This window comes from Prenolepis imparis, unplaced genomic scaffold (genome assembly GCF_030444845.1).
Source record: "Prenolepis imparis isolate NDT839.2.m4 unplaced genomic scaffold, iyPreImpa1.0 SCAF_6, whole genome shotgun sequence".
Lineage (NCBI taxonomy): Eukaryota > Metazoa > Arthropoda > Insecta > Hymenoptera > Formicidae > Prenolepis > Prenolepis imparis.
Window position 1 is genome coordinate 9,406,914 of NW_028141164.1, and position 12,681 is coordinate 9,419,594.

Here is a 12,681-nt window from a genome sequence, read left to right on the forward strand (position 1 = left end):
TCTTAAAGGATTATTCTGAATGAGAAGCCAAGTACCCAAATTTCTGGAAATTGCACCGTTTTCGATATATTTCATTTTATAATATGCCATGCTACCATCGCGAGGGTTAGTAGTTTGACAATTTGTTCAAAATTAAATAAAATAAAATAACATGTTTTAATGACGGTCGACCAAAAGAGGAGGAGGAGGCCCTAGGAGGTATCCGGGCGACAGCGGGGCAACTGTGAGGTATGCAAAATAAATATATAATAACATTTCTTTTAGGAAACACATAATTTTTGTTATATTTGTTTAAGTATCTTTCTATATATGTATTTTATTTGTTACAGGGAGCATTGCTGATAAGCTGCGCGCTTGACTGCGAGATTCTTGAGAATCGAATGGACGTTGATTCGTGCGATTATAGCTTTCGAATCGTTTCTTCTTATTGTGCAATGTACGCGAAATACGCGTGTAATTCACGCGTCGCGTCGGGAGTGCCGTGTAAAGTTTCGCGTGTCGGAAGTGCCGTGAAAAGTGTCGGGCGATTGTAATTATTCGTGTTTTCGCGAGTGTCGTGAGTGCTGCCATGGACCAAGAGAGGAGGAGGAGGCCCGTGGTGGCATCGGGCGACAGCGGGGCAACTATGAGGTATGCAAAATATCTAAAAATATTTTTTTCTAAACTGTATTGAGATATTCGACCGTTTCAGACTTTCGAAAACACCTGTACACACACATACACACCCCCCCCCCTCCCACACACACACATGTATATACATAATTTGAATATTTTGTTTTCAGATCAATGTGTATGTTGTATACTACAACTCTGCTATTGCACGTATCGGTGAGTGAGAAAATAATTGTAAAAAAATTTTCTATATATTTTTATCACATAAACTTTATGGAAGAGCATTGTACATAATTGCCACTGTACGAGAACTGTTTTAGAGATATGTAACAGAACTCTTGAAATTTAGCTTGATCTCATCATTTTATTCGAAAAAATGATTTTTTCGTAAGGAATAATTGTTAAAATAATTTTTTATTTATTTTTATCACAAACTTTATGGAACGGCATTGTACATGTGTGCAACTGTACGAGAACTGTTTTTAAAAAGGCAGAACTCTTGAAATTTAGCCTGATCTCATCTTTTTATTCGAAAATACGAGTTTTTTGTAAAGAATAATTGTTAAAATAATTTTCTATTTATTTTTATCAAATAAACTTTATGGAAGGGCATTGTACATGTGTGCAACTGTACGAGAACTGTTTTAAAAATAGCAGAACCTTTGAAATTCAGCCCGCAGCTCATCTGTTTATCCGACAATACGAGTTTTTCGTAAAGAACAATTGTTAAAAAAATTTTCTATTTATTTTTATCACATAAACTTTATGGAAGAGCATTGTTTGGTATAAAAATAATCTAGTTTATTTATTATTATTATTATTAACATTAAATATTAATTATCTATACATATTAATCAATTTATTTAATAAAAATTTAACAGGAATAAACATTATTACAATATTTTAGATATTTTAATTCACAATTTATAAATAAAATACATGATTTTGTCGCTAGTATAAAAAGTATATTTGGCTATGAACTTCTACTTCATAGCCTTTGAAATGAATGTAGATGCCAGTACTCTCTAAACCTTAGTCGAAAAACATGGAGGAACACTCCGCTCTCTACATGGAAGATTGTAAGATTGTACTGATCACATTAAAAGGCGTTATACATGAAGTAATTTTAATATAAAAGTATAATATAAACATCTTAAATTAATTTAAAGAGCTAATAATAATTTATTATACACGTTATTTAGTAGAATATATATTATTTTTTATCGTGTTTTTATTATTTTTTGCGTATGGATATTTCATGTACAACAGCCTTTAGTTAGCATCTACTGTGAAATCATTGTTGCATATCTATTAATTATTGTTCTATGATCATCGCGACTGCAATCAGCCGCGTTCGGTCGCGCTTAGCTCGTACTTGTTGCACGTTCACGTGGTCGCTCCACATTTTTGCAGAGGTCGTCGAAAAAATCACAAGATCTTGTCATTAGAGTGCATGTATACGGATAAAAATGGCGAACTATCATAAGCCGGAATTGAAGACTATCCAAGAGTTGAGGGACATCGCGAACAAATTGAGAATTCATTCGATCGAGGCAACGCAAGCCAGTAAATCCGGGTAAGCTTTCTTTCGACTGTTATAATCGGCGAGAATAAGAAATGCGTTTGCTTAACAACTCGTTAAGCAGCAATATTGTTGTCGGTCGAACGATGATAAGCAAGAACGTATCGTATTATGCGTTAATGACGTAATTCCAAGAACGGAAATTCGCACGTGAACTGGATATTATCAAGGCAACCGTATAGCGTTTCATCGAAATATTATATCTGTTGCTTTTATCGGCACTATATAATTTTTTGTATTTAGAAAGAAATAACCATCTCTCAGGTTTTTAAAAAGGACAGAGAAATGAGAAAAATTTTAAGAGAAAAAAGCAGCTATATAAAAGAGTTGAAAAAAAAAAAGCATGTTACGATTATGCACTTAATAGAGAATTAGAGAGTAGTCGTGCCTTAGAGAAAACACATTTATCTTGATAAGAATATCACGCGAGTATGTATAACATATTAGTTATTCATAATTAGTATGGATCAAAATCAAATGATACTGTGCAAACTGCAAACACACATAGTGCAAACTGCAAACACAGACACTGTGTAAAACGCCAATTCAGCATTCAACTCGATCATTTCTGATATCATTGGCTCTATATTTAACTCTATTTTCTGTATTATTCTACTTGTATTAAAAATTAATCTCTCTCTCTCTCTCTCTCTCTCTCTCTCTATATATATATATATATATATATATATATATATATATATAATATAAAAATAGGTAAATAGTTTAAACACACATAATTTTTTTCAAATATAAATGCAAATTAAATTAATACATTTTTGAGAAAATAATTTTGAAACAAATATTTGTAGTAAAAAAAATTTCGATTTATTTAACTTAGATGTCTATTTTCTTATCAGATAAATAATCTCTATATTTATTCATAATGAAGAGAAATGCTGGAAATTTCTACTTTGTAATTAAAAATAGAAAAGAATAGAAAATAAAAAAGCATATTATTATCTTTTTTTAATATTACATATTATTTAGCTTATAATAGCAATTTATATACTTTATGTATATTTATATATAAATTATAAGGGACAATTATTTCAAAATTAAAAAAAAAATAAAAAATTATGTACAATAGGATACTATAATTATACTCAAGAGAGAGAGAGAGAGAAATGTGCAAGAAATAGATAATTATATTTCTATAAATAGATTATAAAGAAGTAAAAAAAAGTTTCAAACTTATTAAAAAATTCACAAAATTATTTAATTTATTTGTTCTTTAAAAAAGCAAATAATAAAAAAGATGCGCTTACATAAGATACACACTATAAAATATTAAACACATCTGAATTGCAAATCAGAAGCGCTATGGCAAAGAGCATATTTTATCATGACATAAATGTATTTATATACCTCGCTGAATGAATATCCAAAATGCGATTAGTTAAAAAAAAAATCTTTGCACGTTATTAATTAGCAATTTTTAATCAAAGTAATTGAAAAAGATGAATAAAAGAACATAAATACAAATATAATTAATTGTATTATTAAAATGTGAAATAAAAATTGATTATCACAATGGAAATATCTACTTTAATCGAAAAATATTAAAAATATGTACAAGAACATTCAGTCTTCGTGTTTGTACGTTAAATTTCGGGACACCCTTTATATACGCATCGTCATTGCGTCGAAGAGGTAGGGATGAGATATTCGCACAGTCGATTCGTTTGCCGAAACTCTTCTCGGTGGCAGTTGCGATCGAACGTTCATTGTCGACGGACTTTCAAGACCTGGATATTAATTTAATTCACGATGGTGCGAAACACAAACATGGAAAAACTCCAAGATCTCGCTAATACTCTACGTATTGATTGTGTGCGAGCAACAGAAGCGTCAAAGAGCGGGTACGCCTATAATTATCGTTATAATAATTAAACAAAGCACATTATTTCTTTAAATATCAAATCTTTCCCTTCTTCTTTGCGCCAAAAATGTTATTATCTTCAATATTCATAACATAACATAATATTAAATTATTAAGCCATATTAAACAAACCATACGAGATGTAACATTACTATGTAATATCATTATCAGTGTTTAAAAATACGTTCTGTAATCAATCTATTGTCGATTTTTATGCAACGTGACAAATTGCGTGTAGAATTCAATGGAACAATATATACTTTATGAAACACTCTATTTCATTGCTATATGTGTAATAAATTGTTATCAAACTCTCTATTTGATTTGTAATAAATTGTTATTATAATTTCTCCAGGAGAAATTAAAAAAATAAATTAAAAAATATTGATTAGGCATTGTTAATCACGTTTAAACAAAATTACAGATATTACAGAAAATTTCAGAATTAACAGATAAGGATAAAAAATAAATTTTGTAATGCATATGTAAGAAGAAGTTTATCATTATTTGGATATCATAATGTCTCTTTGACTTCCACTAAGAGTCAAAGATATGATATTTTGACGATGCTCTTTGACATTTTGACCTTACCACGATAGCAAAAAGTTTCAAAAAAACAAGTATCATTCGATCACATGAACAGAATTATCGTCAATATGCGCGCACGAGAAATACTTTTCTAAAAATAAAGATATCTTATTTAAAATATTATTAATTATTAAATGAAATAATAAAGTTATATAAATATTAATTAAAATATTAATTGAGTTAAAGCATTCATTATGTGTTTATTTAATTTTGCAAGTATAATATATATATTTATAATTTATTTCTATTATATATGTTTTATTTCAGGCATCCGACATCATGTTCGTCAATGGCGGAAATTATGTCTGTTCTCTTCTTCCATACAATGCGCTATAAAGTATCGGCACCACGCGATCCGTGCAGTGATAGATTTGTCCTCAGTAAAGGCCATGCAGCTCCAATACTTTATGCAGGTTTGGTATACTTAATTATTAATTAAATATTTTAATATTAATTTAATCGAATTAAATATAAATTTTAAAATCAATAATAAATCAATAATAATTTTTTAATACAATAGTATTAGTGTTATTGTAATTCATTATATTATTATGTGTCTTATTAAATACTTATATTGATATCTTTGAATAATAAAATGTTTTATAATATTATAATAATAATATAATTATATATGTCTATGTTTTATTGTAGCATGGGCAGAAGCAGGCTTGTTCCCATCCAGCGAATTATTGAATTTGAGAAAATTTGATAGCGATTTAGAAGGGCATCCTACCCCGAGGCTTAATTTTGTAGATGTAGGAACCGGTTCACTAGGACAAGGTCTCTCCGTTGCTGCTGGCATGGCCTACGTCGGGAAGAATTATGATAAAGCCAGTTACCGGTATAGTTATAAAAATATCCAATAATTTATCATTTTTATCCATAAATAAGTTATATTGTATGATATTTATACAATGTATAATATTTATACAATGAGAGAGAAGGAAATGAAATTTTTTAAAGACTGAAGATTTAAACATCTTAAATATCGCACATTTTAATTATTGCGATATAACTTATTTACTACATAATATATATTACTTATTTTTCAGTGTATATTGTTTGATTGGCGACGGAGAAGCGGCAGAAGGTTCGATCTGGGAAGCCCTCCATTTTTCGTCCTATTATAAATTAGACAATCTTTGTGCCATTTTCGACATCAACCGTCTTGGACAGAGCGAACCGACTTCGTTGCAGCATAATATGGAAATTTACCGCAAAAGATTAGAGGCCTTTGGTTTCAATGCTTTAGTAGTGGATGGCCACGATGTGGAAGAATTGGCTAAGGTAGATTTGACAGTTATACGAAGTAAACTAAAATAGTTGCTAAAAAATGAAATATATTTCTAGGCCTTCCATGAAGCACAAAATACAAAAGGACGTCCCACTGCCATCTTAGCTAAGACATTTAAGGGCAAAAACTTCCCTGAAATCGAAGATTTAGAAAACTGGCATGGCAAACCTCTCGGTAATAAAGCGAATGAAATTATTCAGGTATATACTGATTTTAACATGTTAATTATCATAAAAATTTACTACGACAATTTTTTTTAGATTTTAATAGATCATTTTGTGATTTATAATTATACAGCACCTGACTGGACTTTTGAAAAATCCTGGTCCCCTTGGACTGCATCCACAAAAACCGCTTGTAGATGATGCTCCTCTTGTGGATATCAACAACATTACATTAGCTTCACCTCCAAATTACAAAATAGGTGAACAAGTAGCTACTAGATTGGCTTATGGCACTGCTCTTGCGAAGGTTCGTAGGTCTTTGATCAATATTTATCAACGAAATATATGCTCAAGATGTATCTGCTAATCGTTTTATTCCAGTTGGCGAAGAGTAATCCTCGTGTTATAGCTCTGGATGGTGATACAAAGAACTCTACTTATGCCGACAAAATAAAGGCGGTTGATCCAGCTAGATTTATCGAGGGTTTCATTGCCGAACAGAATGTCGTAGGAGTTGCGATTGGTGCCGCTTGCAGAGATCGTGCCGTCGCGTTCGTGTCCGCTTTTGCAACATTCTTTACACGTGCCTTCGATCAGGTAAAGCACAAACCATCTCATATATAAAAAGTAACATGTATAAAAATATAGACAAATATTATAAATTTTAATTTACATTTCAGATCCGTATGGGTGCTATATCTCAGACGAACGTGAACTTCGTCGGTTCGCATTGTGGCGTATCTATCGGCGAGGATGGACCTTCGCAGATGGGCTTGGAGGATATCGCAATGTTCCGCGCGATTCCGAATTCAACTATTTTTTATCCGAGCGACGCCGTGTCGACGGAACGTGCCGTGGAACTGGCAGCCAACACCAAGGGTATCTGTTTCATTCGCACTTCTCGTCCAGCTACGGCCACTTTATACAAGAATGACGAACCGTTGAGCATCGGTAAAGCTAAAGTAATCAAGTCTTCCGCGAATGATCAAGCTCTCGTGATCGGCGCCGGTGTGACTTTGCACGAGGCGATCCAAGCTGCTGATGAATTGGCCAAAGTCGGAATCAATATTCGCGTGATCGATCCATTTACGATTAAACCTATCGATGCGCAAACGATTATAAAAAATGCAAAGGAGATTGGTGGCAGAATTGTCACCGTCGAGGATCATTATTCTCAGGGAGGTTTAGGAGAGGCGGTCCAATCCGCTGTTGCTTTGGAGAGAAATATAATAGTGAAAAAGCTGGCTGTGCCGAAAGTACCGCGTTCTGGTCCGCCAACAGTGTTGCTTGAAAATTATGGCATTAGTGCTCGTAATATTGTCGCAGTGGTGCAGGAAATCTTGAAATATTAGCTCTAGAGATCGCTGGCTAGATCGACGAAGAATTGCACATGTACAAATAATATTCTATTTTTTGAAAGCACAAATCTCATCGATGAAGTAATGTGATGAAACATTCCATCTTCTTTAAGATGTCTATAAAATATAAAGCAATAGTTAAAACTGATATAATTTTAATAAAGCTCAATTTTTTTCGATACTAGTGAAATAAGAATCTACAATATTGAAATCTAATCTAAAGTAAAATTAAGTAGATTCAAAGTCCTGCTCTAAAAGGTAAAGTTAAATATATATTATCAGCAAAAGCATTTATTTCTAACAAACAAATAAGCACATTCTATTGAAGGAAAAAAAGTAAATTTTAGATTTATATATGAGAAAAACAATGAATATTTTGTAAGCAGATATATAAAAGTATATTTAAAATTTATATATGAGGAAAAATGAATATTTTGTAAGCAGATTTATACAATATTTTTGTATAACATAAGAAAGTTTATTTCTTAAAAAAATTTTGTATTCGACATATATATAATGTTTCATATATATTAAAGACGCGTTTACATTTGTTGCAAGACACAACAGTGAAATATTAAAATGTTTTTTTTGAAACTATTCTTATACAGCATCAAATGGAAATAAAATGTATCTTCGAAGATAATTCTATTTTTTCTATTTTTACTGTACATTTCCGTTCAATTCTTGCAGAGAAAAAGAAGAAAAAAATAGATATTTAACTTATTAAAAAATTAAAAAATGTATTATTATCACATATTTATATTATCAAATTAAATAATATACATAAGTTATATTAATATGATTACGATATCGGATAATTCCTTATTTTTGTGCAGTAGAAGTTTTAATTCCATATAAAGAATTAATTATGTTCTGAAATTTAAAAGATTTAAACTCTCTAGAAAAAGTCAAGATGCACTAAAAAATAAAATAACAAATAAGAAATAACAAAAGATGATAGAATATATTAATAAATTCAATATTGTCATCTATCGTAGTAAAAGATTTAAATATATAAATTTTAAAAACTAAAAAGCATAATTTTTCAGATAATTTTTTAAAGAGGAAGATAAATAATGGATAAATATTTCCAGAAATCTGCGTTTATCGTCCATGTCAACCGATCACTGACAACAAATAAAAATATCATCAATCTTCATTATCTTTTCAATTTTTTATACATATAAATATCATGTTTCGTTCGAGAGAAAAATATTTTTACCAAAAAGGTGATAATTTTATTAATCTCTCAGAGTATCGAAAACAACTTCATCGAGTAACAATTTTAAATAAATAAAGTTGAAAGCTTAAATTTTGTTACATTATATCAACTCAATTATGAATACATCTGTTTAATCTTTTTACTAATTAGCTTACAAAAATATTTTTAATTTTAGATTGACTAATTTTTACGAATAATAATTCAATTGTACATAACACACATAGTTAAGAATTTTTATTAATAAGTATATATGTTTCATCGTGTAAACTCTTCATTACCAAAACGATTGGTCACGAGACAGACAAGCGCAGCGCCAGAATTCCCCGTTAAACATGCGGAACGACGTTCTGTTCCACGTTCCACGTCCTCTTCGTCAAGACTGCTCGGTCAACCGGACTCGGCATCCCTAGCACGGCCGCTGACAGTAACGTGTGTGCGTTTGCACTTGTGCGTACACGCATATTATTATATTATCGTCCCTTCTTTGTGAATCCTAGCCGGCATCGCATGCTTACACGACAATCGCGTACGTGACACGCGCGTGTGTACCGTATCTTCAGGGATGCATCAAGAGTAACCTCTATACCAGATTTTCTGCAATTTACCAGGTTAATTTACATCAATTAATTTATTTATAAATCTCAATTTATTTATATCAATTCATTTATATCATTTGATTTATACCAATTTATATATTAATTTATATATTAATTTACATATTTATATGAAATGATATAAAATTTTGCCAAGTGTTTTAAGAGAAATATAGATGAAATAGTAAGTTTGACACTCGAATTCTAATTCTAATTTTATTAAAAAGATATATATTCTTCGCTAAAAAATTTACAAGATAAATTCCAAAATGAACAATATGATTAACAAGTTTGTCACTCTCATGTATGTTTTATATAATCGCGCCCGCGTCTCCCCGCGCTCGACACATCCTTGCCTTTCGCTCTTTCATTCTCGCGCATACGCACACAACGTCAGTCAGGTTCGCTCGCGCGCAGCGCCCTTGCGCACATACACCCATGTACGCGCATGCGTGCCTCGTTCCGCGTTTCGCCGTCGTATCTCCGAAAAAGATGGCCGCCACGAAAGCGTACGGTGGTGATGTTGACGTTGTCGTTCGCACCGAGGTCGCGTCACGTCCTCGCGCAGCGTAAAGATAAAACGTGCGTGCGTGCGTGGGTCCTCGTGCGCCGTGTGGACCGTGTCGTCGTGCATCGTGCATCGTCGCGGGCGACGAACAGATCGACGAGAAGTGCGATAACGCGAGTGTGAAGGTGGTGCCTGTTCCAATCCGTCGAGTGTGCCGTAGGATTCCTGCGACTCGTGCACGGATCTCTTCTTCGTCGGTACGCCCGAATAGCGGCCGACGACAGGGCGAGCCGAAGGGAATACGAGAGTGAAGGGACGAAAGAAACGGAAACGGACAAGCCAGCTAAAAAGTGCGAGTGTGAGAAAGAGAGAGAGAGAGAGATAGATAGTGAAAGAGAGAGAGAGAGAGAGATAGAGCGGGAGAGAGAGAGAGTGGGGGGGAGGTAACGAAACGAGTGTTACGAAAACTCGAACGTGTCCATCGTGAAGTGAGCTGCGAAGAACACAGTCGGGTACACGTTTACGTTAGGAAAACAAAAGATCGCGCACTTTGCCGACGAGGAGGAACCAAGTGCGGAAATAAGCGGAAGGCATCGTCGAGTCGCGCGTGGAAAAAAATCCGGCGAAAGAGAGACAGAGAGAGAGAGAGAGAGAGCGGAAGAGATAGGAGAGCGCGAGAACGAACGAGAGATAGAGAAAGAGAGAGAGCGATACGTCGAGTGTCTCGCGTCGCGCCGAGCCGAGCCGAGTGATCGGTGATCGCGGGTGGTGCGTGACTTCCTCGCGAGTGAAACAAATGCGTGCGCGTGCCACGACGAGACCGCCAGCGCTGTGCGTCGCCGTCGCGTCGTCGTGCCATCTTAGCGTTGCGCTAGCAGCAACGAGCAATCGTCGTCACCGCTCGCTTTTACGCGCTTTTACCCGAGCCTCCGTGTCAACCGAGGGACGGCCATATTAATCCGCCGCTGCCGTCATCGTCGTCGTCATCGTTGCTGTCATCATCATCGTCGTCGTCGTCGTCGCCGTCGCCTCCAGCACCGCCTCTGCTACTCGGAATATCCTTCCTCATACGGAGTTTCGTGACGAATATTCGACGACCAGTGTCTGTGTGTCTGTGCATCCTCTCTCTCGAGGTCGCCGCGAGTTTGTTTTCCTTCTCGCCTCCGTGCTACCTTCCTCGCGTCTCCGCTCGAAATCCAGCATCGCCGGATGACGGCGCGTGTACGTAGTGCGTGCGGCGCGGTACCTGTGTGTACGACGAGCGACATAGTCTACGAGGTGCTGCCCGTGCCGCCTCATGTCTACGCATCGTCTTCGTCGCGCGGACACAGCACAGCGGCTCGCCACCACCGTGTCTACCCCTACCTCCGGCAGCAATATTACCCTTCCTAGGCCCTATGGTAGCCACACGGTGAGTACACACGTATATACATTGTATCTCGTATTTTCCGATGCTCGTTCGCTCGCTGCGCCGCGCCGCTTCTCCTGACCCGGGCAGCACGAGTGGCCCGCTTCGATGTAACCTCTCTTTCCGCCTTTATGTATCTGGTATCGCCTACTCCGGAGCACCGGGCTCCGATGAACGAATCATTACAGTGACGCGCGATGTAATTCATCTTTCAAGATTCATTATATATCGTATTATGTGAAAACACACGCAACTTACGTTTATTTTCTATAAGAAAATAGCATCGAGCATATTGAGATGTGACATAACCTTTTTTTTCTCACACTGATGTTGATTGGCACGTTCACGTGCAATGAAATCATTTTTTCTCACCTTTGGAAACGTTTATATTTATTAGTGTTATAATTAGGTATATTGAAAAATTTTAGAAATATAATATCTCTTGTGTATTTAAGCTATACATATAATATTCAACATATTTGAATAATGTTACGCGATCAAACGATATTTCCATTAATGTTAATTCCCTCCTTACATATGTCTATGGATAGATAGAGCAGCATTTCGCGCTCGTTCATGTTGATCATGCACATTGAGATGCTTGCAATGTAATCTCTTCTCTCTCTGTGCCTTGGACACACAGAGCTTTCATGTTTGTCAATGTTGATTAGACATATCGAGATGTCGGGGCATGTAATCTCTTCGTTGACATGTTTATGGTAATACAGAATGAGATTCGTGTTAAAATAGTATTTTAATTTTTTTTTACACTTGGATATAATTAAGTTTTTTCAAAGATGTTTCAATTTCTTACGCTTTCATGAGATAGAATGGCAATTAAAATACACTTGTTAATTTACATGAAATGTACATTGAAAATTCAGTTGACGTATAATTTTTTCTTTCAAATTCAAGAGTTTTCTTTATTTAAAATTACGATATTTATAAATCTTTTTCGCTTTTTTTTTTAAATTTAAATTATTACCAGAATTTATTGAAAGTCATATATAAAAGAAACTATTAATATTTACTGTGCTTGTAATGACTCTTACAATTTTTATATTTTCTTATCTTTTTATACCTTCTTATTTATATATAAGACATTTAAATCAGTAATTAGATTTGGAATGAACAAGAAAATAATTTTTTTATGTGACATTGCATTTATTGCTATTATAAAGAGAAACTATTGCATGTAAATGCAATAGATATTTTTTTCATGCTTTGCTATGTGTTTTATCTTAAGAAAGTGCATTATTTTTGCACAAATATATAATGATATTATTATGTGTGAACTATTTATTAGACAAATTGAACAAACTATTTTTTAACACATTGAACACACTGACAATGAATACATTGAATTCACCTTTCAGTATATGGGATGTTTGAAAAAAGATTTTGTTCCAAAAAAGTATTTCGTAAATTGCTTTAGTTTTTCATTCAAATTATTTAAAATATATAAGTAAAAAA

At 34.0% G+C, this 12,681-nt stretch overlaps 3 protein-coding genes across 5 annotated transcripts in view; 2 read left to right on the top strand and 1 right to left on the bottom strand.

The window, feature by feature from the left end:
* Nucleotides 1-1,953: 1,953 nt before the first annotated feature.
* On the top strand, nucleotides 1,954-8,023 carry LOC145937148 (transketolase). 2 transcript variants are annotated; one of them, XM_083040028.1, is made up of 8 exons: nucleotides 1,954-2,188; nucleotides 4,929-5,074; nucleotides 5,313-5,502; nucleotides 5,714-5,948; nucleotides 6,012-6,155; nucleotides 6,253-6,426; nucleotides 6,501-6,716; nucleotides 6,800-8,023. In XM_083040028.1, the coding sequence occupies exons 1-8, from the start codon at nucleotides 2,082-2,084 to the stop codon at nucleotides 7,469-7,471; spliced, it is 1,884 nt and encodes a 627-aa protein (XP_082896154.1). In that variant the 5' UTR covers nucleotides 1,954-2,081; the 3' UTR covers nucleotides 7,472-8,023. The 2 variants fall into 2 exon arrangements, with proteins under 2 accessions (XP_082896154.1, XP_082896155.1); XM_083040029.1 differs by lacking the exon at nucleotides 1,954-2,188 and adding an exon at nucleotides 3,884-4,053 and having other exon boundaries at nucleotides 6,800-8,022.
* A 643-nt stretch (nucleotides 8,024-8,666) lies between these two features.
* On the bottom strand, nucleotides 8,667-9,933 carry LOC145937779 (uncharacterized). The gene is made up of 2 exons (XM_083041153.1): nucleotides 9,680-9,933; nucleotides 8,667-9,293 (listed from the first exon to the last, which is right to left on the bottom strand). Exons 1-2 carry the CDS (start codon nucleotides 9,931-9,933, stop codon nucleotides 9,170-9,172), a joined length of 378 nt encoding a protein of 125 aa, XP_082897279.1. The 3' UTR covers nucleotides 8,667-9,169.
* LOC145937767 (uncharacterized) overlaps nucleotides 9,781-12,681 on the top strand; it is a 66,878-nt gene continuing 63,977 nt past the window's right edge. Inside the window, exon 1 of one of the 2 annotated variants that reach the window (XM_083041116.1) lies at nucleotides 9,781-11,211. In XM_083041116.1, the coding sequence (XP_082897242.1) occupies nucleotides 11,098-11,211 (114 nt within the window). In that variant the 5' untranslated portion in view covers nucleotides 9,781-11,097. The remainder of the gene's footprint in view (nucleotides 11,212-12,681) is intronic. The other variant, XM_083041117.1, reaches the window with a different exon arrangement.

What these genes read in the sequence shown, in the direction of transcription:
- LOC145937148 (XM_083040028.1), top strand. Translation starts at nt 2,082, where the DNA reads ATGGCGAACTATCATAAGCCGGAATTGAAGACTATCCAAGAGTTGAGG. An exon ending in TATGATAAAGCCAGTTACCG is followed by an intron (nt 5,503 to 5,713) that starts GTATAGTTATAA and finishes CTTATTTTTCAG; the next exon opens with TGTATATTGTTTGATTGGCG. An exon ending in ATGTGGAAGAATTGGCTAAG is followed by an intron (nt 5,949 to 6,011) that starts GTAGATTTGACA and finishes ATATATTTCTAG; the next exon opens with GCCTTCCATGAAGCACAAAA.
- LOC145937779 (XM_083041153.1), bottom strand. Translation starts at nt 9,933, where the DNA reads ATGCACGATGCACGACGACACGGTCCACACGGCGCACGAGGACCCACG. An exon ending in GCGAACCTGACTGACGTTGT is followed by an intron (nt 9,294 to 9,679) that starts GTGCGTATGCGC and finishes GGTAAATTGCAG; the next exon opens with AAAATCTGGTATAGAGGTTA.